Genomic DNA, 22,554 nt, shown 5'->3' on the forward strand with positions numbered 1-22,554 from the left:
TTGTGGAGGGTGAGACAGCCAATTCCAGCTACATTTCACTCTGGGTCCTGGGAGACAGGCAGAAGTCACCAGGTAAGTGTAGTAGGGCTTGATAACACTGAGCATGCCACCTTTCAGATCCCACCTGGCCCAAGTATAGGACACCTAACCTGAAAGAGCCACCGAGATCACCTCAGTCCCCATTTAACAGCTGTGAAGACTGGGACACAGAAGGAAAGTATCTGTTCTAACTTAGGGAAAAACACACAAGGGACTTGGAAGAAAAGATGAATTCATGTGGTGCATGGCCCATGCCCCCAGGCCTCACCTTTTTCTTTTCCCGGCCCATCCTCTTGGGGGCAGCAGTGTTTGGCTTTGTTTAACAATCTCAGAAACCAGGACCTGGTGTTGGTGGGGGATCAGGCATCAATCCTGTCTGGCACCTTAGAGTCTTTTGGGTGGTGAACAGTATAGAGCATCAGTGTGGCCTTGGGGGTGCTATATACTGGTCCTGAGACCTCAATGGGGAAAGGAAAGAGGGAGTCGGGGTGGTGGGGGCAGGAGTATGGAGCTTCCTCAGCAGCCAGACATACTGTGAGTGAAGATGCCGTGGGGAGTCTGGGGCATGGCCAGCTGGCCAGGGGTCAACAGTTGGGTAACTGGCTCCTGGCACCCCCAGGAAGATAAAGCCAGGGATGGCCCTCTGTCTGCTCAGACCTGGGAAAGCAGAAAGCCTTTCCACACAGCTGGGTCACCTGGGCAACGCTGTGTGACGTCATAGGCAAGGCAGAAGTCACACCGAAGTCAGGTGCAGTGGTGGAATCAAGAGCCCTTTTCCCTATTCCTGGAGCTGTGTCCTGCCTGCTCTCTGGAATCCAGTATTCATCCTTCCTGGTCTGGGTACCCCAAGCAGACCCTCAGTCAATATTCACCAACCACCCTGAGTGCCCAGCCCCTGCTGGTCACACTGCAGGGGAGGAGGAGAAGCTGCTCCCAAGGAACTTACAACTTGGTTGGTAAACAGCTATTTCTTTTAAGAAATCTGCAGCCAGCCTGCCTCTTTGGGTGTCCATAGCTTTTCACTTGTTTACTAGTAATAATAAAAAACACAGCGTTCAAGAGAATGGTTTCCACTGGAGTGTGGGTGGGAAGGTAGGGGAAAGAATTGGGAATAAGTAGATTTGTTATTGTAATGTCTCTTAGATTGGGTGGTCAGTTAATGGGTGTTCATTATAGTATTGAAAATCCTATATAATAAAAGGCTAATATGCAAATAGACTGAACGGCAGAACAACTGAACAACTGGTTGCTATGATGTGCGCTGACCACCAGGGAGCGCGCACAGAACATGGTGGGCGTCGGCCACGGCCAGATGGTGGAGCATGTGAGCGAGGGGAGGGGGACGGGGGGGGGGGGGGAGTGCCAGACCAAGGTGGGCCACCAGTCGCTGTCATTGGGGCGAGCCTCTGGTGGTTACTGAAAATTCTTTGCTCCCATGTGCCCAGCACTCGCACCTGCTGCCAGGCCTGGCCCCAATTGCTCAGTGCCATCAGTGGGTGCAAGCGGCGGCTGTGGGCCCAGATCGCCCCTGAGGGCTTCTCCACCTCCCCCGACTCCTGTGGGGCGATCAGGGCTGTCAGTGGGAGCGGTGGTGGCAGGAGCAGGGCTGCCGACAGAGAGGGGAGGGGGGAGGGGGAGCATGGTGGGAGGGTCTGGGAAGGGGCGCAGAGGATGGACTGAGACCCACCCCTGTGCCCACTGCAACCTCGTGGCCCACAATTCCTTTCAAGGTGTACAAATTCGTGCCCTGGGCCCTTAGTAAATTATAAAGAGGACCATGTATGGGTCAGCAGTGGATCTAGGATATGGACCAAGGTTTATGACTAATCCACAAGCCAGGTATGGTTCTAAGTGCTTTTCTGTGTGGTGGGATGGGAGAATGATGACTGGCCCTTGGCCTGGAGTGGGTGGGGTCTGTTCCAGGGGCGTGAGGTCTGAACTGGACCTCAAAAGATGATCCAGAATCCTGGGCTAGCAACAGTGAGATTTGTGCGTACTGGGTGAGGTTGAGAGGTATCTGGGAGACCCCGCTTGCCTGCCTCATTCTTCCGTCCGCTGTTTTACACTTATGTTGAACGTTCTTCCTATCTTCTTTGGTTTGGGGACCAAGAGTAGGCCCACCCTGGCAGCCAGAGGGAGGAGGCCTCCAGCTTCTGGCTCCACCCCTCGACTCCAGTGAGAGGCAGGGAGGAAGTGGTTCTTCCCGATTTAGAGATGAAAAACTGAGGCCTCACCTTTGTTAGAACGGAAGGACCTGCTGAAGTCACCCAGACGTTTGGGGATGGAAGCTGGGAGGCCCACTCCCAGTTTTCCTCCCTCCCAGGCCTGCCAAGGGTGATGCCCCTGGCTCCTGGGCAGCACTGTCACAACCCAGCCGGGATTATCCAAAAGGCCTTCCTGGTGCAGTCTCCCTGGAGCGCCCCCTTCCTTTCAGTGCTGAAGGCTGCAGCAGCAGGTTGGGACCAGTGCTGCCCAGCGCCTGCAGGAGCCACTCATGCCCAGCTCAGGGCCGGGCAGCGGGGCTGGGAGAGGCCAGCAGGGCCCTTAGGAAGCACACTTTAAGAAGGCACTGGCTCTCAGGGCCATGCTACCACACCTTAAATCCTGTTCCCTAGCCATCTTCCTGCTTCACTGTGGCTCCTGCCATGCCCTGCCGCTCTCCCAGCACCTAAGCAGCCTCCCAGGGCCAACCTTGGGCTCTGGGCTCTCACTCAGCAGCCCTACCTGGCATCTGAGCTTTCTGCTATCGCAGCCCCCGGCTTTGCCTCCTGCCTAAGAAGATAATGCGGGGGCTGGTTCCAGGCCGTCTGGCTCCAGAGCACGAGAGCCCTGCACACTCAGCAGTCACTGGAAGGGGCCTTCCTACCAGCTCACTAGCTGGCTGCCCAGCTTTCTGAACCACAGACCCGCCCTCCGACACTCACTCCTGTGCTATGATAACCTTCCCCCGAATTGCTTCCTCCTCACCAGTGAGAGGGCCGGCAGTCTGGGGCTGAGTGTGGCTGTCCCACTGAACAATACTGTGAACCCAGCTGCTCCACCTGCCTCATTCTCCTTTCCCAGGAGTGGAGCTCCGCCTCCCCCAAACACGGGAAATGAGCCTGCTCCCCAAAAGTCCAGAGGATACTTCTGCTCCCCTGCCCAGGGGCTGGCCCCAAGCTTGGATGACTGAGGGAGATTCCAGGTAGAGGGGAAGCAGAGAATGATTGGTCTGGCAGCTAATAGGTAACCCTGTCCCTCCCCACCCCCTCCCTCAGGAGAAAGCACTTGGAGCTCTATCGTTTGGTGGGGCCAGGGGTTAAACACAGCCATTACACAGCCCACAGCGGAGTGGGGTGCGGCAAGCTGCCTGGATCTGAGGCTGGCACTTGGGAAGGAGGGGTCCTGCTTCCTCTCTGGCTTGGCGCTGGGCTGGGCTGGGCTGGGCACACCTGTGGGGCCTGGCTTCTGGGGAGGCAGCCCTTTGGCGTAACTGCATGAAGCAAGTTACAGGGAAATGTGTCTCCCAGAGCCCACAAACTCCTTTCCCTCAGTCCTGTCCCATGCCCTATAACAATGACACTGCTCCCCCCGCCCCGCCCCACATTATCCATCCCTCCCCGACTCTTAGACACACACCCCTCCCCCACTCTTAGACATACACACCCCTCCCCCACTCTTAGACACACACACCCCTCCCCCACTCTTAGACACACACACCCCTCCACCGCTCTTAGACACACACACACACCCCTTCCCCACTCTTAGACACACACACCCCTCCCCCACTCTTAGACACACACACCCCTCCCCCACTCTTAGACACACACACCCTCCCCCACTCTTAGACACACACACACCTCCGCCGCTCTTAGACACACACACACACCCCTCCCCCACTCTTAGACACACACACCCCTCCCCCACTCTTAGACACACACACCCCTCCACCGCTCTTAGACACACACACACACCCCTCCCCCACTCTTAGACACACACACACCCCTCCCCCACTCTTAGACACACACACCCCTCCCCCACTCTTAGACACACACACACACACCTCCCCCACTCTTAGACACACACACCCCTCCACCGCTCTTAGACACACACACACACCCCTCCCCCACTCTTAGACACACACACACCCCTCCGCCGCTCTTAGACACACACACACACCCCTTCCCCACTCTTAGACACACATCCCTCCCCCACTCTTAGACACACACACCCCTCCCCCACTCTTAGACACACACACACCTCCCCCACTCTTAGACACACACACACACCTCCCCCACTCTTAGACACACACACCCCTCCACCGCTCTTAGACACACACACCCCTCCGCCACTCTTAGACACACACACACCCCTCCCCCACTCTTAGACACACACACACCCCTTCCCCACTCTTAGACACACACACACCTCCGCTGCTCTTAGACACACACACACACCCCTCCCCCGCTCTTAGACACACACACCCCTCCCCCGCTCTTAGACACACACACACACCCCTCCCCCACTCTTAGACACACACACACCCCTTCCCCACTCTTAGACACACACACACCTCCGCTGCTCTTAGACACACACACACACCCCTCCCCCACTCTTAGACACACACACCCCTCCCCCACTCTTAGACACACACACCCCTCCACCGCTCTTAGACACACACACACACCCCTCCCCCACTCTTAGACACACACACCCCTCCCCCACTCTTAGACACACACACCCCTCCCCCACTCTTAGACACACACACACACCCCTCCCCCACTCTTAGACACACACACACCCCTCCCCCACTCTTAGACACACATCCCTCCCCCACTCTTAGACACACACACACACACACACCCCTCCCCCACTCTTAGACACACACACCCCTCCTCCACTCTTAGACACACACACCCCTCCCCCACTCTTAGACACACATCCCTCCCCCACTCTTAGACACACACACACCTCCCCCACTCTTAGACACACACACCCCTCCGCCACTCTTAGACACACACACCCCTCCCCCACTCTTAGACACACATCCCTCCCCCACTCTTAGACATACACACCCCTCCTCCACTCTTAGACACACACACCCCTCCCCCACTCTTAGACACACATCCCTCCCCCACTCTTAGACATACACACACCTCCCCCACTCTTAGACACACACACACACCTCCCCCACTCTTAGACACACACACACACCCCTCCCCCACTCTTAGACACACACACCCCTCCGCCGCTCTTAGACACACACACACACACCCCTTCCCCACTCTTAGACACACATCCCTCCCCCACTCTTAGACACACACACCCCTCCCCCACTCTTAGACACACACACCCCTCCGCCACTCTTAGACACACACACACACCCCTCTCCCACTCTTAGACACACACACCCCTCCCCCACTCTTAGACACACACACCCCTCCGCCACTCTTAGACACACACACACACCCCTCCACCGCTCTTAGACACACACACACACACACACACACACACACACACACACACCCTTCCTCATTTCTTTTGGGCAGCCTAATTGGGAAAGGGAAGGGATGAATGAGGTAGGAAACTGTGATTTTGTGCAAATGGCAGTTCACACCTGTGTGATCTTGGTTCCAAATACTAACCCTCTGTGAGCTTTGGTTCCCTTTTTCAATGGGGCAATCAGTGCTGCTCCGAGGACTGAATGAGAAAAGGTAGGTAAAGCACTTAGCACTGACATCCAGTTCAGTGCTCCAAAAATGCTTGCTTTGTCCTGCTAAGCAACCTTGGACTTGGCAGGTTCTCCTCAACAGAAATGGGCCAAAGTGCAAACAACGTCTGCGGGGTCAGTCCGTATGTCTCCACCCAGCTCAAACCACACCGATGTGCCAGCTCCGCTCCCCTCCGCCCAGACCCACTCTGCTCAGGCTTCCGGGCTCACTCCCACAGCCACACCTTTCTCCACTAGCTGCCTCGCCATAAGTGTCTTCTTTCCTACCTAAATCCAATTTGTCCCTAGGATCCAGCTCAAGACACTTCGTCCAGAAGACTTCCTGACCCCCTTTATCTCCTGCACTGATCAATCCTCTTCTTCCCTGGTGGCACCAGCCTGTGTCTATGCCACTGAGCTCATTCCGAATAAATAACAAGCCTGAGGCAGGGGTGGGATCTGGCCAAGTCCTTGCCCCCTCCTGATTTTTGACAGCTGTGTGAGGCAGTTGTCTTGGGGCGGTCTCTATGCTCCCAGTGCCATTTCCCCTTAGCCCCAGTGGTGTATACAGCAGGTGATCACTTGTGAGCTAAAGGGTGGCAGTCTCCAGGAAAGTCCCCAGATCAGATGACCGCAGTGAGTGCACAGCCTGCTTGGCCAGGACCTCCAGAGCTGTTTTGACCTCACATCAGCTACGAGGCTCCACCTGGAAGTTTCTAGAGAGATCAGGGGAGCTGGCTTTGCCTTGTGCTTCAATTATGGTTCTCACTGGGCCCCCCAGTTCATACCCTACTCCTTAAGGCCAGTCTGAGTTTGAGCTGGAGGCAATGTTGACAGAGCTCTCCTTAGGGCTGTGGGGGGCACTCGAAGCCCCTGTCATTGTGGTTCTGGCCCTCCCACCTGTCTTCCTTCCGGTCCTGAGTCCCTTCCACACCAAAACAGCAGCCAAAGACTGCCTGTCTGCTTCCCCCGAGTGAGTTCAAATTGGAAAGCAGTGAGTGTGGCTGCAAGTTACAGCTGTCGTCTCTGCTCTCACCGGGGGCTGGGTGTCTCCCATTTGTATTGCAGATCATTCTCCCGCTTCTCCACCCTGCTCTGGGCCCCTGGAGGCTGACACAGCTGACATCAGTGGCTTCTGGTTGGACCGGGTTTAAGAAAGGGCACACAGGGATCTAGGAGGCTCCCTTCTAGCTGGTTCTTAGAGTTGGCTGGTCTCTACTACCCAAGGCTACCCTGCCTGGCAGGCAGCACTCTCCATACAGCGCCCCCTCGGCTTGTGGTCATTGGTCCTCCTCATGCCTATCCAGGCCTAGGGGTGATGAAGGTTCCTCTCACTAGCCCCCAGGGTACTGCACTCTTCCTCCTGTTTTTCCTAAACCTCACGTCAGCTCTGTAAAGTGTCCCTCTATTAAGCGCCCTTCAAATGACCAAATTTGAATGCCTCCTTCTTCCTACCAGGCCTCTGACTGATGCACCTGCTGCATGAGCCACTCTCTGTGGGCTAAGATGTCACTTGATGTCCTGGTAGACCATCATCATCATTGCTACCAGCACCTTCACACCTAACTAACATTTAGTGATCACTTACCATGTGCCAAGCTCTGCACCCGAAATTTTACCGGTGGTCTCATGTAATTCTCACATTCCTGCTCCCCAGGAGTTATAGCTGTTTCTCCCGTATGAAGAAGAAGGAACAGATATTCTGAGCAATGAAGGGACTTGCCCAAGCTTTGAAGCAGCAGAGTTGGGATTTGAATCTAGGTCTCCTGGCTCCAAAGCCTATGATCACCACCACCACCTTTTTCTTTAATTCCAAGGGAAGGAGTCACATCTCTCCTTCTTCACTCCTGAAACTGGGGCAACATGGGAAAGGCCAAGTGCAGAGATTAAGCCCCTGGCCTTTGGAATGAGCTCTGTGACAGTGCAGCCCGCAGACACCAGTGTCCATGGAGAGGGAAGTGGAGCGCCTGGCGGCGCAGCTGGCACTGAGGGCTCGGCCCCTTTAAGCCAGGGCAGAAGCCATTCTGTTCTGCACAAATGGGTGGTGAGTTGTTTGGTGGGGTCATTGTGCCCTGGGGCTGTGACTGAGATTCCAGAACGGAGCTTGCTTCCAGCTGCACTAAGCCCCTTGGATGCAGGCTGCCTGCAGGCTGACAGGGCAAGGCAGGCGGGTCCTGGAGGCGCTTGCCGGTGGGGGACTGCCCCTCTGGCCTTCCTTTGGTCCCTTATTGTGCAGAGGTAATCTGATCCGGTCCTGGCTGTATGCACGGGCCTTTTTGTTTTGTCATTTGTACTTAATAGTCCCCACCCTGTGCCTGCACCTAGTTCTTGCGGGTCCCTGGGAATAGCCAGTCTGGCACGGCACCACCATGTTGAAAATGCATGACCTCTTGAAATCTGCCAGGCCGGCTTTAACCCTGGCTCTGCCAGGCCTCTCAGAGAGTATCTGGGCAAGTCCCTTGACTCCTTGGGCCTCAATTTCTCATCTGCAAAGCAGCAGGGATAATCCTACCTGGCAGGGGCATGGGGATTGGGTGAGAGAATAGGTACTTGGCATGTGACAGGCAGCTCCCCACCTTTATGCCAATCTGGAGCCCCTATGGCCCAGCCTTGCTATGGGAGACTGGGGTGACTATTAATGGACACATTCTTCTCCTTGTTGGCTAACAGCATGGCCATTTATTTGCTCATCAGGTACATTCATGTTGGAGGAGTCCTCTCAGCATTAGGTAACCAGAGCTCTTGTTTGCAGCAGCCCAGGTCCCATTGTCATGTCAGGAATCACTTTGCTAAAGATACAACATGACTTTTGGGAGTTTTTCTTTTGCAAAATTGATAACATTAACAAGGGCCTGGCCAAAGGGGTAGGCAGTGAAAGCCACCTACTCTTTCCTCCATGGGGGACAGTGGTGGCGGTAGAAGCAGCACGCTTCCAAGGTGGAGTGGGAGGTCCAATCAGGGCAGAGAGGTCTGGGCGGACAGTAGGCTCAACCAGTTCCCTCACCTCCACTATTCCAACCCACAAATCTGACCACGTCACTCCTCAGCCTCAGTAAACACTCTGATAGGCCCCCCTGCTTTCAGGAGACTCCTGCAGGCCTCATGATCTGCTCACACAGTCCCTGCAGCCTTTTCACAGCCAATCCCTGCCTCACACCCACTCTCCAGCCATGCTCCATGCGTGTGGTCCCTTGGATGGCTCTGGTCTCTCTGGCCTCTGGCCTTCACATATGTTCCGTCTGCCTGGACTGTCCTTCTCTGCCAGGCTGATTAATCCATAGTGCTTCTTCAAGACACAACTGGAACAATTGACATCTCCCCTGAAACCTTCTCCCACTGCCCCACCCCACCCAGGGGCATCATCGGGTTCAGCCCCTGGGCGTCCCCTAACCCTGGCTCATGACCAATCACTGACTTTTGTGGGAGAGAAAAGTTTGTCTGTCTCTTCCAGGGAGGGCTGTTGACTGTCACAGAGTCTGTGCCACCTGGGTGCCATTGAGTGAGTGGTATGACACTCACATCAGATGCCTTTTTCCTTGCTAGCTCCCCATATGTCCCACTTCAGCCTGGGACAGTGATGCCTGCTCCCCAAATAGCCTTCCCTCCTCCAGAGTCTGTCTCCCCACTTCTAAAGCATCACTAGTTGGTGTGTGCACTACCTGATAGCAGCTACCAATGATCAAGCACTTGTTATGTGCCAAGTACTACTGTATGCATTTTACATGTTAACTCAGTTCACAATCACATAGGAGGTAGGTATATTGCAGTCCCCATTTTACAAATGAGAAATGAAAGGCACAACCAGGAGCAGGCCATCCGGCTGCAGAGCCTGCCTTTGTAGTCTCAGCCCTCTCCTTTACTGAGGGCTCTTGTGGGGAGTTCTGGGGTGGGGGAGACAGCCCAGAGTACCCCACCCCCCAGACAGGGCCTCGGGGCTGCCTGTGCAGCTGGAAGGAGCCAGCAGGTCCCAGGAGCTCCAGTTACAGGAAACTGCTCATTCAGGCTAGATCCCCAGCCCCTCCCGCAGACTCCTTGCTCAGCTAAACCCCTCGCCCACACTGCCTGTCCTTGTCTCTATCAGAGAGAGAGCAGAGCCCCTGGCCCTAATCTTATTTGAGGCCATGAAATCACATTTGCGGCATATTAATGCAACACTGAGCTGGCCTGGTCCTGACTGTCTCCGGAGGAGAGGAGCCTGGAAAGCAATCTTTTGGGAAGGCGGCTCCCAGAACACCTGCTGACAAAAAGCAATTACGCTTTAAGAGGAAGATTAAAATAATATCCACCCCTCCCTCCATGCCCACCCTGAGGACCTCAGCTCTCCTGGGCCCCCCTCCCGGATCTGTGATTCAAGAGCCAGGCCTCCTGCTGGGGTGAGTGTTGGGGGCAGGCTCAGCCTCTCTCTCCCAGGTACGCCCCCTGGCCGGGCCCTCAGCTGTCCCCATAGTGTTTACTCCTCTAGAAGGTTCTCACCGCCCTTCACCTCCCCTGAGTGCCACACTCTCTCAGCCTCTGGGCCTTTGCCTAAGCTGTTACGTCTGCCTAGAATGCAGGCTTCCAAACCTTGTCTGTCTGACAAGCTGCTATCCAACCGCATAATGACATAGCTAACGTTTTGTGAGCGTTAGTATATTCTTTAAATGTACTACACATTCAATTCAATGATCCTATCAGGCAGTCTTGTCACCATCCCCACTTTTAGATGAAGAAAGGAGGCACAGGGAGGTTAAATTCCAGATCCAGGAGGCGGCAGGGCAGGAGTGTCACCCTTTCACCCAGGGCAGGCCCAGTTGCTTTCCCTCCTACACCCAATGACTGCAGTGGTCGCACCGTGCTGTCTGCCTGCCTGAGAACTGAGGCCAGGCCTGGCAGAGTCTGGGCTTAACAAATACTTCTTGTGCAGAAATCGATACACCCCCCTGCAGGGCTAAGTGTGGGTGTGGATGTGTGTCCTCCTCCCTCCTCCAGGCTGGTTGTATTCTGAAAGTCAGGGCTCCTATCAATCTAGCATATTATTTCATCCTCACAACCATGCTGCAAAGTAGGCATCATTATGCTTATCTTCTAGAGGAGTAAACAGAGGGTCAGAGAAGTGAAGTGACTTGCTCAAGAACACCTGGTATGGCCCTAGCCAGTTTGGCTCAGTGTATAGAGTGTTGGCCTGCGGACCAAAGGGTCCCAGGTTCGATTCTGGTCAAGGGCACAAGCCTGGGTTGTGGGCTCGGTCCAGCGTGCAGGAGGGAGCCAATCAATGACTCCCTCTCATCATTGATGTTTCTCTCTCTCTCTTCCTCTCTGAAGTCAATAAAAATAAAAAATTTAAAAAAAGAAATGAAATGAGGTTTTTTTAAAACAACAACAACAAAGAAACACCTGGTATGAGCCAGAGCAGGGATCCGAATCCATGTTTATTCACTGAACCTTCTTGGCTGTAACTGACTCTTACTCCTCAGGGTGGGCAAGGGCTTACTTCTGGGACTATTTATGCAACTTTTTTTTCTCAGTGTCATCAGCCAACTCTAGTGGGCCGCTGGGGTTGCCTGGGGACTCTGAGCCATTGACAGCCCGAACCCCATTCTCAGTCCTGCTTCCAAACCTCAGGACAATGAGCTCTCGTGTTAGGGTTGGCTTAACATTGAGTGACTCGTCTTGGCTGGACTTGGTGTAATATGGGGCCATGAGGCAGAAATCTGTTTCCCCAACGGCTTCCCACGATCCTGTCTCATTGCCTAGAAAGCCCATTAAAACATGAATCTCCTGGGAAAGACTGCTGCGAGCGATTACACCTGTGCTCACTACCTCATCGGAGAAAAACAAAATATATGATGGAGACCTCAATTCCAGCCTGGCTTTGCGATTGACTCAAGGGAAAGCTGTTCACCTCCTCTAAGGGCTTATTTCCTGCTTCAGAAAATGGACACCATCCAGGCTGCCCTAACCACCCACCTCCAAGAGCCACACGATGCTCCAATGGGCTCTGTAGGCTCCCCCTTGCCAGCCTGGCTCAGAGCAGTCTGGGAAAACAGGGGATGGAGAGGGCTCCGAGCTGTGGAGCTGGCACCTACTTTCCATTCCCTTGGCATCCCCTGCAACTCTCCACCCCACAGACGGCCTCTCCACACGTCATTCTTTCTCCCTGATGCTGTCCCCTCACACATCTCCCAATTCCTGCTTCCATACCATTGTCATACTGTCCTCTCCACCTGAAAACCTCTTTCCTGGAACCCTACTGATTCTTTGAGGCAGGGATCCGATGTCCCCCTGACAAATGTGAGGTGGGTTTTAATAAACGGAGCAATTCCCAGCCTCCTGCTTAGCTGAGCCTCTCAACCGCCTTGTCAGTAGACACTCTCTGCCCGTTGTACAGATAGGAACTTGAGGCCCAGGGAGGTAAGCGATTTGCTCCAAGTCATACAGCTTGCATGCAACTGTGAAATGGTACCCTAAACCAGGGTCTTTTGAACTGTTTTTTTTTTTTTTTTTTTTCTACAGCCATCTGAGTCCTTGATGACCACCCAGCCTATCATGCCTCCCCAGCCCTCATAGTCAGCTTGGAAAGTAATTGTCTTCCAATTCCTCCTACTTCCTCTCCCAACCCAGCCCGGCAGCCTCGTAAATGCTGGGAGATACAGCTACCTGGTTTAGTACTGAGGAAGTAGATGGATGGATAGATGGATGGATGGATAGATGGATGATGAATGGATGGATGGATGGATGACCATCCTGAGCTGATGGAGGTTGGGCCATGGGACCCCAGGGCAGGATGTCTGATCCAGATGGAGGGATACCCCCCACTTATCCTCCATCTGTCCTGAGCCCAGGCACTCTGCAGAACCAGTCCAGGATGCAGGATTGGGTGTTTGAGCTGACTTCTAATAGGCTAACCCCTCATCAGGGCCAGGGCGGGTGACTGGGCACTGTCAGCCTTCCTTCCCTGCTGCCTATCCCATCTGCTCTTAGAGTTTTATTAAAGATAGACTTGGCTTGCGTTTTAATTTCACCTCATATATCACATATGCCAAGTCCCCAAAGCCTCTTCTAGCAGAAGCTGCACTTGGGGGTTTACACAGAAATGAAGCCAGGAGGCCAGGATGGTCCTAAGGAGTGGGGACCTGTTTGTGGGAGGGTGTGTGCCCATGTGTATCCATCAGTGAGTCTATCTTTGTGATGGGGCTCTCTGCATGTGCAGGATGTGGTGGGTATGTGTATAACAACACGTATGCGTCCCGTGTGCCTGTACATCTATGTTCTGGAGTGTCAGTTGGGATACATCTGCCTCACAGGGTTGTAAGTGAGGAAGAAAAGAGGGAGATCACCTAAAAGGCCATGAAAACTGGACCTTTTCCCTCCTTTCCCTCCCTTGGAGTCCACCAGGTGCTCTTTGGTGCTGGGCCTGGCTGGCTAGGAGGACGGCAGATCTGGTCACCCCCTTCCTCCCGTCTCCCTCACCACACACATCACACATTCGCGCTCACAGGGCCTCCGGGAATCCTGAGGAGGGCGGGAAGGCGGCCCGCAGCCCAGGGGGAGCAGCAGGGCCATCTGTGCTCAGTTTTAACAATCTGCTCACAGCCTCTTCCCAGACTAGCATCCAGGCTGGGCCAGTCTTCCCGACGCCCCCTCTCCAAACTGCCTCCCACCCCAGCACCAGAGACGATGGGGCCCTGGGAGGCCGGCTAAGCAATAAGGACCAACATATTTTCTAGAAGCAGAAACTGAAGCCCAGACCCATCTGCTTTGCCCAGTGTAGACATCCCAACTCATTACTAGAGTGGCGAGCATTATTAAACACTTCCTGAAGGCAGGGCTACTCCAAACGGGCTCACCTCTCCCTCCTGGCAACAGAGGACACAGGGACGCCACCCCCCACCCCCAACAGCGGGAAATGGAGGCTGAGGGACGTTACCTAACCTGCACAAGATCATACAGCTACTAAGTGCCAGAGACTGATCTGAACCCAGATCCACCAGACTTCAATGCACCTGCCTCTCCTTGTAAGCTGGCTAGACCCCAAAGCTCTCCTATCCCCCACCAGCTGAGCTCCAGGCACAGACCCTAAAATGACTCCCAAGGCATACATGTAGATGACTTGGAAATCAGGCAGGATGGGGTGAAAGAACAGGCTTGGGCAAGGACAGAAATATGGGACCCCCCCAATTACATATATTCAGGTCTTATCTGCTATGCCTAGGGACTCAGTCTGAGGTCTCCTTCAGAGGCCCCAGGGGGCAGAAAGTCTTTCAGCGCCTCCAAGGAGGAAGAGGGGGACAGCAGGAGGCCTGCAGGGTAATTGTGTACATTTATGGATAGCTTTTCTCTTCCTGAGGGGCCTGGCCTTGTCCCTCACTAACCAGCCCTGCCCCTCCAGCCAGCCTCAGCCCTCCTCCGTGATGACAGGTCTGCGCCCCTTCCTGAGTGGGTGACAGTGCCTTTGTTCCCCTGAAATAAAAGAAAATCGAGCTTCAAAGAGAAGCCTCAGGTAGCTTTTAACAAGGCTCAGCTGCCTGGGGCAGAGTGTGTTCAAGCTGGAGGCAGTTGTCACAGGAGCAGAAGCGGGAGCCATCCACAGTGCCACTCCTGCCCCCCTTTGCCTCCATGATTGAGTTCACTCAGAGAAAAGGCTCTTCCAAATGGCAGCAAAGGAGAAAAATCAATGAAAATTGATAGAAAAATGTAAAGCAGCTGTCCACCTCTGTGGGGTGTGTGTGTGTGTGTGTGTGTGTGTGTGTGTGTGTGTGTTTGTTTTGCACAGCAAAAGCATGCTGCCTGGACCCACGCTAACCGGCCTGGGCTGGAGGCCAAGAGGGTTGGGGGTGGGGGTGGCGTTGGGAGGGAGGAGGGAGGAGCTGGGAGTTGCTCCAGCACGTGCTCCTGGAGGGGCGCTGGTGGCTGGGGGAGGGGCGGCAGCCGACATTTTCATTCAGTTAGGAGAGAGATTAATATATTCAATCTGCTCAGTAATTGAGGGAACAATTGGAGTGTTTTTCTAAAGCCCATAAAACTGCCTCATTGGCAAGGAGCCGCTGACCCGTTCACAGTCTGCATTTGGTGAAGCACAGAAAGGGGGAGAGTGGGGTACACGGGCCCAAAGCGGAGACTGGCCATCAGCCTGGAGGGGGGGGCTAAGGGGGAGAGTGGGGTACACGGGGCCCAAAGCGGACACTGGCCATCAGCCTGGGGGGGGGGGCTAAGGGGGAGAGTGGGGTACACGGGCCCAAAGCGGAGACTGGCCATCAGCCTGGGGGGCCTAAGGGGGAGAGTGGGGTACACGGGCCCAAAGCGGAGACTGGCCATCAGCCTGGGGGGGGATAAGGGGGAGAGTGGGGTACACGGGGCCCTAAAGTGGAGACTGGCCATCAGCCTGTGGCGGGGGGGGGGGGCTAAGGGGGAGAGTGGGGTACACGGGCCCAAAGCGGAGACTGGCCATCAGCCTGGGGGGGATAAGGGGAGAGTGGGGTACACGGGCCCAAAGCGGAGACTGGCCATCAGCCTGGGGGGGGGATAAGGGGGAGAGTGGGGTACACGGGGCCAAAGCAGAGACTGGCCATCAGCCTGGGGGGGGGGGGCTAAGGGGGAGAGTGGGGTACACGGGCCCAAAGCGGAGACTGGCCATCAGCCTGTGGGGGGGCTAAGGGGGAGAGTGGGGTACACGGGGCCAAAGCGGAGACTGGCCATCAGCCTGGGGGGGGATAAGGGGGAGAGTGGGGTACACGGGCCCAAAGCGGACACTGGCCATCAGCCTGGGGGGGCTAAGGGGGAGAGTGGGGTACACGGGCCCAAAGCGGAGACTGGCCATCAGCCTGTGGGGGGGCTAAGGGGGAGAGTGGGGTACACGGGCCCAAAGTGGAGACTGGCCATCAGCCTGGGGGGGGGCTAAGGGGGAGAGTGGGGTACACGGGGCCAAAGCAGAGACTGGCCATCAGCCTGGGGGGGCTAGCAGCCTTGTCTGACCGGTTCTCCCCTTTCCCACCTCTCACCACTTTGCTGCTCGCAGTCCGCGCACCGCACCGCCTTCCACAGCCTCTTGCACCCTACCTGGGATGAGGGCGGGGCATTCCCCTCCACAGGAGAGGGGGAGCTGCAGAAGAGGACGCGACACAAAACTGGAAGTGAATACCCACAAAACAGGTCAGACACTGAGGTGAAGGGGCCTGAGCAAAGATGGCCCAGCTCCCCACCACCACCGGGTGAACTGGGAAGTAGGGCTAACGAAACCCACATTGTGTGCCTTTCCCAGTCTCCAGGGCAATAGAAAGTGTGGATGGAGACATATAGGAAACAATGAAAGGCACAATGAACTTAAAAGCCCAGGTAAGAAGGGAGAGGAGGGCAACCTGGAATGGGTTGGCCCCTATGAAGGAGGATGCCGGGACTGGGAGAGGGCAGACCCGGAGCTCCAGCCAGACTTGGGACAAGAGAGAATCCAAGAGAAGGGTGGGAGAGGGAGTGGGGGAATGAGGGGACAAAGGGAGAGAGACTCAGAAACGGAGGTGCAGGGACAGGGCAGAGGGCGCCAGGCAGGCCGCTGACGGCCGTGTTCTCCTCCACCTCTCCGTGAGGACAGCCCCAGCCTGCTGGTGCCAGAGCCACGTTCGGAACCCTCAGGCTTAGATTCCAGCGATCAGCGATCAGCGTTTGGTGATTGCTTTATAAGCTTTTCTTCTCTCCCTCCCCCCTCACCCCCCGGGAAAAAGGGTGTTTTAAATGGAAAGAATAAAAACGACCCTTGAAAGTGCCATTTAAAAGGCTCCCGGGGAACGTAATCATTACAGTGAAACAAAAGTGTGATTGTTTGGAAGTGGTAAATGCCAGAGGGAATGGGGGAGGAGCCCACCACACTCCCTCCTCCTCCTCCTCCTCCCCCTCCTCCTCTTCCTCCTTTTCTGATCCTCTCTGAGTGGGAGGGGGCTCCGCCCAGTGAAAGAGCCCCCAAGATTCAAGCCCCAGAGTTAAAGCAAGGCATTTTTAAGTTCATGTTCCCAGGAATTCCATCACTGCGCATTTCCGGCACAAAGACTCCCTTTGAAGCAGCCCTGCTTGTGGGAGGTTGTCCTTAAACGTTCAGGGTGTCTTAGGGAGGCCAGTGAGGTGCCAGGAGGAACGTGGCCCTGGGACTCCGCAGCTCTGCCCAAGGTTGTGGTGGCCCAGTTTCCCAGGCTGCCTCATTCACTCTTAAAAGAGTCCTCATGGACAGGCCACCCTCATTCTGGGAAGGAGGGCCTCGGGATGCTGGGATGGGACAGCCATGTCGTTTAAAACCTGCCAAGAGGTGAAGGAGGTGGCGTCAGGGAACTGGGTTAATCTTGGGAGCTCTGCCCAAAGGAAGGAAAGGAAGCTGCTGAGCCCCCTGTGCAGCTTGCAGCACACCTGGAGCTGATGCTGATCCCCGCCTTTGCAGGGTAAGCTTCCCCCTTTAGCTCCTCCCTGCATGCCCAGTACCTTCATCCATGGGTCTGGGATGACCTCCCAACACACACACACACACACACACACACACACACACACACACACACACACACAGAAGGAAACTTGGAGACTGGAGTTGGATGGGTAGGTGTTCACTGTCCATATAATGTTAGTTCTGGTGAATTGATTGCACCAGTGGAATCGCCAGGATTTGGAGAAGGCTGTGACCAGCATTGGTGTGGCCATTTAGGCCTATGTAACCTGTGGGCCTTGGCTAAAAAGCAAAGTAATTGATTCAGATCCTAAGCCAGTCACTGAAACTCACAGGGAACCCTGCCTCATGCTTCCTACTCATTCTGGATCATTGCATTCCTAATCCCCATGTCCTCAGCCCCCCTACTCCACTCTCATCCCATCCCTCATTCCATGACCACTGCCAGTTCTGGTTTTTAAAAATGACACAAGTTGAAGAACTTGTGAACTTACGATAAAGTTTTACACCAAATAGATTCTCTAGTTGAAATACCTGATACAGACAGAACAGGATGGTTTGGAAGGGACAAATATCAGTGCAGAGACAGCTTCCTGGAGGAGGTGGCCTTGAGCCTATCCATTTGCATCTGGAACCTGGAATTCTGTTCCTGGCCTTGAATTAAATATGGCTGAAGTTGGCTCCTCTCCTCCAAAACCCCCTTTCAGCTCCCTTTCGACTCCTCTTTATTTTTATTTTATTTTTCCAATTTATTGATTTTGGAGAGAGATGGGGGGGGGGGAGAGAAAGAGAGAGAGAGAAAGTGAGAGATAGAGAGATTTGTTGTTCCACTTATTTATGCATTACTTGGTTGATTCTGACACTTTAAGAGGGAGGGGGATCAAATCGGCAACCTTGGTGTATGGGGACGATGAAGCTCTAATCAACTGACCTGCCCAGCCAGGGCCTCTCCTCCTGGGCTCTTTTCCCATCTACAAAGAGGGGAGGGTGGCTGTAAGGGTCCTTGGAGTTCCGGGCCACGTGTACCTTCCCAGAGAGCTGGCCGCGTGCCGGGACACCTGTGGCCCAGGCCTCACTGAGAGGCCGGCCTCGGTCTCGCGCTGTCCTTCCAGCGGTGTCTTTGCGTCTCCAGGTGGAAACCCCAGAAAGGCGCCCACCTTCAGGGGGAACAGCTGAGCTGAACGCAGCATCTCTTCTCTTCTCTGAAGGATCCCTCCCCATTGTCTGTCCACCACCGGCTGCTGCCCCTGTTGTCAGAGTTGTGATTGCTGACACCTCCTCCCTTCGCCCCTCCCCTGCCCAGGAGGGAAGCGATTTTCCTCTCCTTTAAAGCCATTTTCTTGTCTTGCTAGAAGCAGACATCTGACACTTTAAGAGGGAGAACGGGGGAGATGATGGCATTAAATAACAGAAATTAGAGCTGCCAGGATGGCTCAGCCATCTCTCAGCCCCCTCCCCAAAGCAGCCCTACCCTCCCTCACGCATTCGGAACTACAGCCTGCAAAGCACTGTCCCTGAGGCCTCTGGCTCCAGTGGCCAGGCATGCTTCTCCCTGAGCTCTGCATATCTAGTCCTGTGACAAACTTCTGGACAAGACCTGAAGCCAGGGAGCGTGTGGTCTGAGGAAACAGAATAGCGTGTAGGAACAGGCTGAGCTGGGGCAAGAGAAGCTGGTCCCTGGGCCCCTGACCTATCCTCGCAGTTCTCCTGGCGCATGTTGCCAGGACATTCTGTCCAAACCACAGTTCAGATCCTGTCCTTCTTCTGCACAAACCGCTCCGGTGGCCCCCGCTGCCTCCTGAACGGAATGGCCACCTTCTCTTCTGTCTCTGTGCCCTGACTCCTTCCACTGTCTCCCACCCACCCTCCCTCTCCCAGCCCAGCTCAGCTCACCACCCTGGGCTTCACTTCAGCCCCAGATCAGTGCACTGCTGGGAGACGGGTACTGAAGGAGAGCCAGCCACTTTCACTGTAAACTTTTGGTTTCAACTTCAGCTCTTTCTCCTGCTGCCAGCCAAAACCTTTCCTTCTCCTCAGCCAGCTTATTCCGGTCCCTCCTCTCAGAATACTCTCCCGAAAGCCCAGAAGTGCCATCTCTAAGTGGGGTCTGACAGAGTTGGCACTTAATGAATATTTGATGGATGAATGGATAAGTGAGTGAGTGAACAAATGAATGAAAGATTCATCTCAAAATAAATCTCTTTCCGAAGCTTCAAAATCAGACACATCCCTCCCTGCCCCCTCAGAGCTCCCAGCATGTTCTTTCTAAGACCACACGATGCCCACACTATGTCTGACTGTCTTCAAGCCAGCATCACTTCCATCATCATCATTCTCATCATTAACCACTACATCATCATCATCATCATCATCATCATCATTTACAATACACTTCATTGAATAGCTATTGAGTACCAAGTACTCTACATGACTCTGAGGGAGATTTAATTATCCCCATTTTATGGATGAGGAAGCTGAGGCTGGGAGAATCTTAGAAGCAGAGCTGAACTTAGAGATTCTGTCTGTACTTTCCCCTACTGAACCTGTTCTGGGACTGGCTCCAGGGTTTATTCTATTAGAGACTTCTGTACCTTAAAATTGTAGAAATACAGTTCTGAAGAGAATAGCATAGATTTCATTCAAAAGATTTATTTGAAGTCATCTTGACTGGAATGCATCATTTTCATAAAGTAAAAGATAACCAGTCTGCAGATGGTATTGGCCAGCCCAGCTAAAGGCTCCAGTGTATGTGGTAGTTTCCTCTGCAATGATTAAAATTCAGTTTAAGGTCTCCCAGGGGGAAGCCAAGGCAGAGAGAGTTCAGAAGATCAGAGTTCTTGTCGCCTGACTTGCAGGTGAAGATCCCTTTCCCTCTGGATGGCAGGAGCCCCGTCGGTGTGATGCGTGGGAGTCCGGTAGATGTCCACAGCTCTCGTGGTCTGAAGCTCTGTGATTCAGATTGGGAAAGGCCACGTAGCCGCTGGGGAGAAGGCGGGCGGCAGAGGCTCCCGGGAAACCTGTACCTGGGCAGCTGGGGCTGGCCAACGAGCCTGGAGCCAGAGGCCTGGTGCCCTCTGTAGGCCTAAGGACTTAGCGATTCAGGGATTCAGTAGACGCAGCTTTCTTCCCTTACATGTTTGAAGTAATCCTTAGAGATGTGTTTTTTTCTAACTTATTGATTGACTTGAGAGAGAGAGAGAGAGAAGAGAGAGAGAGAGAGAGAGAGAGAGAGAGAGGTTTATTGCTCCACTTATTTTTGTGTTCATTGGTTGATTCTTTGTGTGTGCCCTGACTGGGAATCAAATGTGCAGCCTTGGGGTGTCTGGACAAGGCTTTAACCAACTGAGCCACCCAGCCAGGGCCCTCAGAGGTGTTAGAAGGTGGGAGTCAGGCCCTTCTACCCTAGGTCCGAACTCTGCACTGACCCAGCCTCATGTCCCTGCAAACAGGCCCACGCACACACTGTTCGTACCACAACACTTCACTCTTCCTTCCAACCTTCTTTCCCTCCCTCCAACCTTCTACAAAGGATCTGTGCTGACAGGTTTGGCCTAGCTTGGTTTGAGGGCCCTCTACTTCTGACCCCCACCCCTCCCATTTCTGGCCCCCTTCCCATCCTCAGTCTCTGGGGCAGGCTCATTCTTGTGTGTGTGTGTGTGTGTGTGTGTGTGTGTGTGTGGTTACTTTTTAAAAAATTGTGGTAAAGTACATGTAACAAAAAATTTACCATCAACTATTTTTGAGTGTGCAGTTCAGTCGTGTTAAGTATATTTACATTGTTGTGCAACCAAGTTCCAGAACTTTTTCCATCTTGTACACTAAAACTCTACACCCATTAAAATCCCCATTTTCCCTCCCCCAGCCTCTGGCAACCAGTATTCTGTTGTCCCTCTCCATGAATGTGACTACTCTAGACATCTTATAAAAGGGGAATCCCACAGCATTTGTCCCTTTGTTCTGGGGATGGGTCACTCTTGCCCCAAGCCAGCTCTGCCCTGTCTCCCCTCCCCACCTTTGTAAGTGCTTTGTCCTCAACCCAAACTGCAGACCTACCTGATGTTATCCTAAGCATTCTCCACACAGACAAAAGCCTGTTTCTCTGGAACCTGGTTAGTGACTCCCTTCTCTGCCACACTGCGCCTTCTTCTCCTGTTTCAGATGACTTGCCCACACTCGACTGACCATTCTTCAGGGGCCATGTCTGCATGCCCAGCACAGGGGAGGGCACAAAGTGGGTGCTTGGGGGACCATTAAAGCACCATACAATGAATGAATGAACAAAGGAATGGAAGGGTAAATGAACTAATGGGTGAACTTGACCAGCTTCTGCTTGTGCATAAAAGAATAAGAAATGGTTCTTTTTGGCTGTTTTCATCCCGATTCCACGTGAGAAATGAAGACCATTTGAGGCTTTTGACCCATATTTGGATTCAGAGATGCATCCTGGTGCCCAGGAGGTTGGACCTAGGGTTAAGCGGCAAACCAGAGTCAGTAGTTTCCAATGCTCAGGCTTCTCTTGGCCTGGTCTCAGTGCCACATGGAAACCAGAATGAATTTTAGCGGGTCAGGGCTGGATAGCATTCCCATTTTACAGACGGAAAAACTGAGCTCAGAATAGCAGAGCAGGACCGATCCCTACTCTCTTCCCAGGATTCCTTCCACTCCCAGCTGCCTCCCTGATTCAGCCTTCTGTGATTTTCAAAAGGTTTAAACTCCAGGCAGAAGCCTGGCTCCCACAGAAAGAGTCAAGATGGGGTGGGGTGTGGGGTGAGCAGAGGAGGCAACAATTTTTTTCAAACCGCTTTCCTCCTGCAGCCTAGCATGAGAGGCCCAAGGGCCCTCCAGTCTTCTTTCTTCCCAGGAAGAACGGCTGCTCAGAGGCTGCTGGCTTTGTCTGGAAAAGCTGGGCCTGTGATAAGCACGCCCTCCCCTGCCCCCCCCCCCCCCCCCACAATGCCCTTTCTATTTCTTACAGTGGCTCCTTTAGCCTCCACCCCACTGTCAGCCCCCCTGGATCCTGTGGGTCCTCAGATCCCATCCTAAGGACCCACCTTCAACTCAGCTCACTCCACCCCACTCCCAGCCTCTGCTCAGAACTGAATCCTAGATTTTGTGAGTTTACTGGACTCTCTCAAGAGTGGGAGCTAGGATTATTATCCCTTCTACAGATGGGGAAACAGAGGCACAGAGCAATCAGGTGTGAGTGAAGGGATGGGTCTGCACCTCAGGCCTCCAGGTTCAAGGCCAGTGTGATAATGTGGTCATCACTACTCCACACTGGGACGTCAGTACCCAACCTCTCCAGCAGCCTTCCCTCCCCCACAATGGAATCGTCTCAGGCCACACCTCACACCCTCAAAGTCCACAGTGCCAGAGGCTCACGGAGGGATAGAATCACAGACTCAGACTGGTAAAGTGAAGTATGACC

At 54.1% G+C, this 22,554-nt stretch overlaps 1 protein-coding gene across 3 annotated transcripts in view; it reads right to left on the minus strand.

Annotated features, from left to right (window-relative positions):
- Positions 1–674, minus strand: part of CCDC33 (coiled-coil domain containing 33) — a 98,962-nt gene extending 98,288 nt beyond the window's left edge. For 2 of the 3 annotated variants that reach the window (XM_054715626.1, XM_054715628.1), the window contains exon 1: positions 308–674. In XM_054715626.1, the coding sequence (XP_054571601.1) occupies positions 308–328 (21 nt within the window). In that variant the 5' untranslated portion in view covers positions 329–674. The remainder of the gene's footprint in view (positions 1–307) is intronic. The other variant, XM_028133396.2, reaches the window with a different exon arrangement.
- Between the last annotated feature and the right edge of the window lie 21,880 nt (positions 675–22,554).

Source organism: Eptesicus fuscus, chromosome 5, assembly GCF_027574615.1.
Source record: "Eptesicus fuscus isolate TK198812 chromosome 5, DD_ASM_mEF_20220401, whole genome shotgun sequence".
Lineage (NCBI taxonomy): Eukaryota > Metazoa > Chordata > Mammalia > Chiroptera > Vespertilionidae > Eptesicus > Eptesicus fuscus.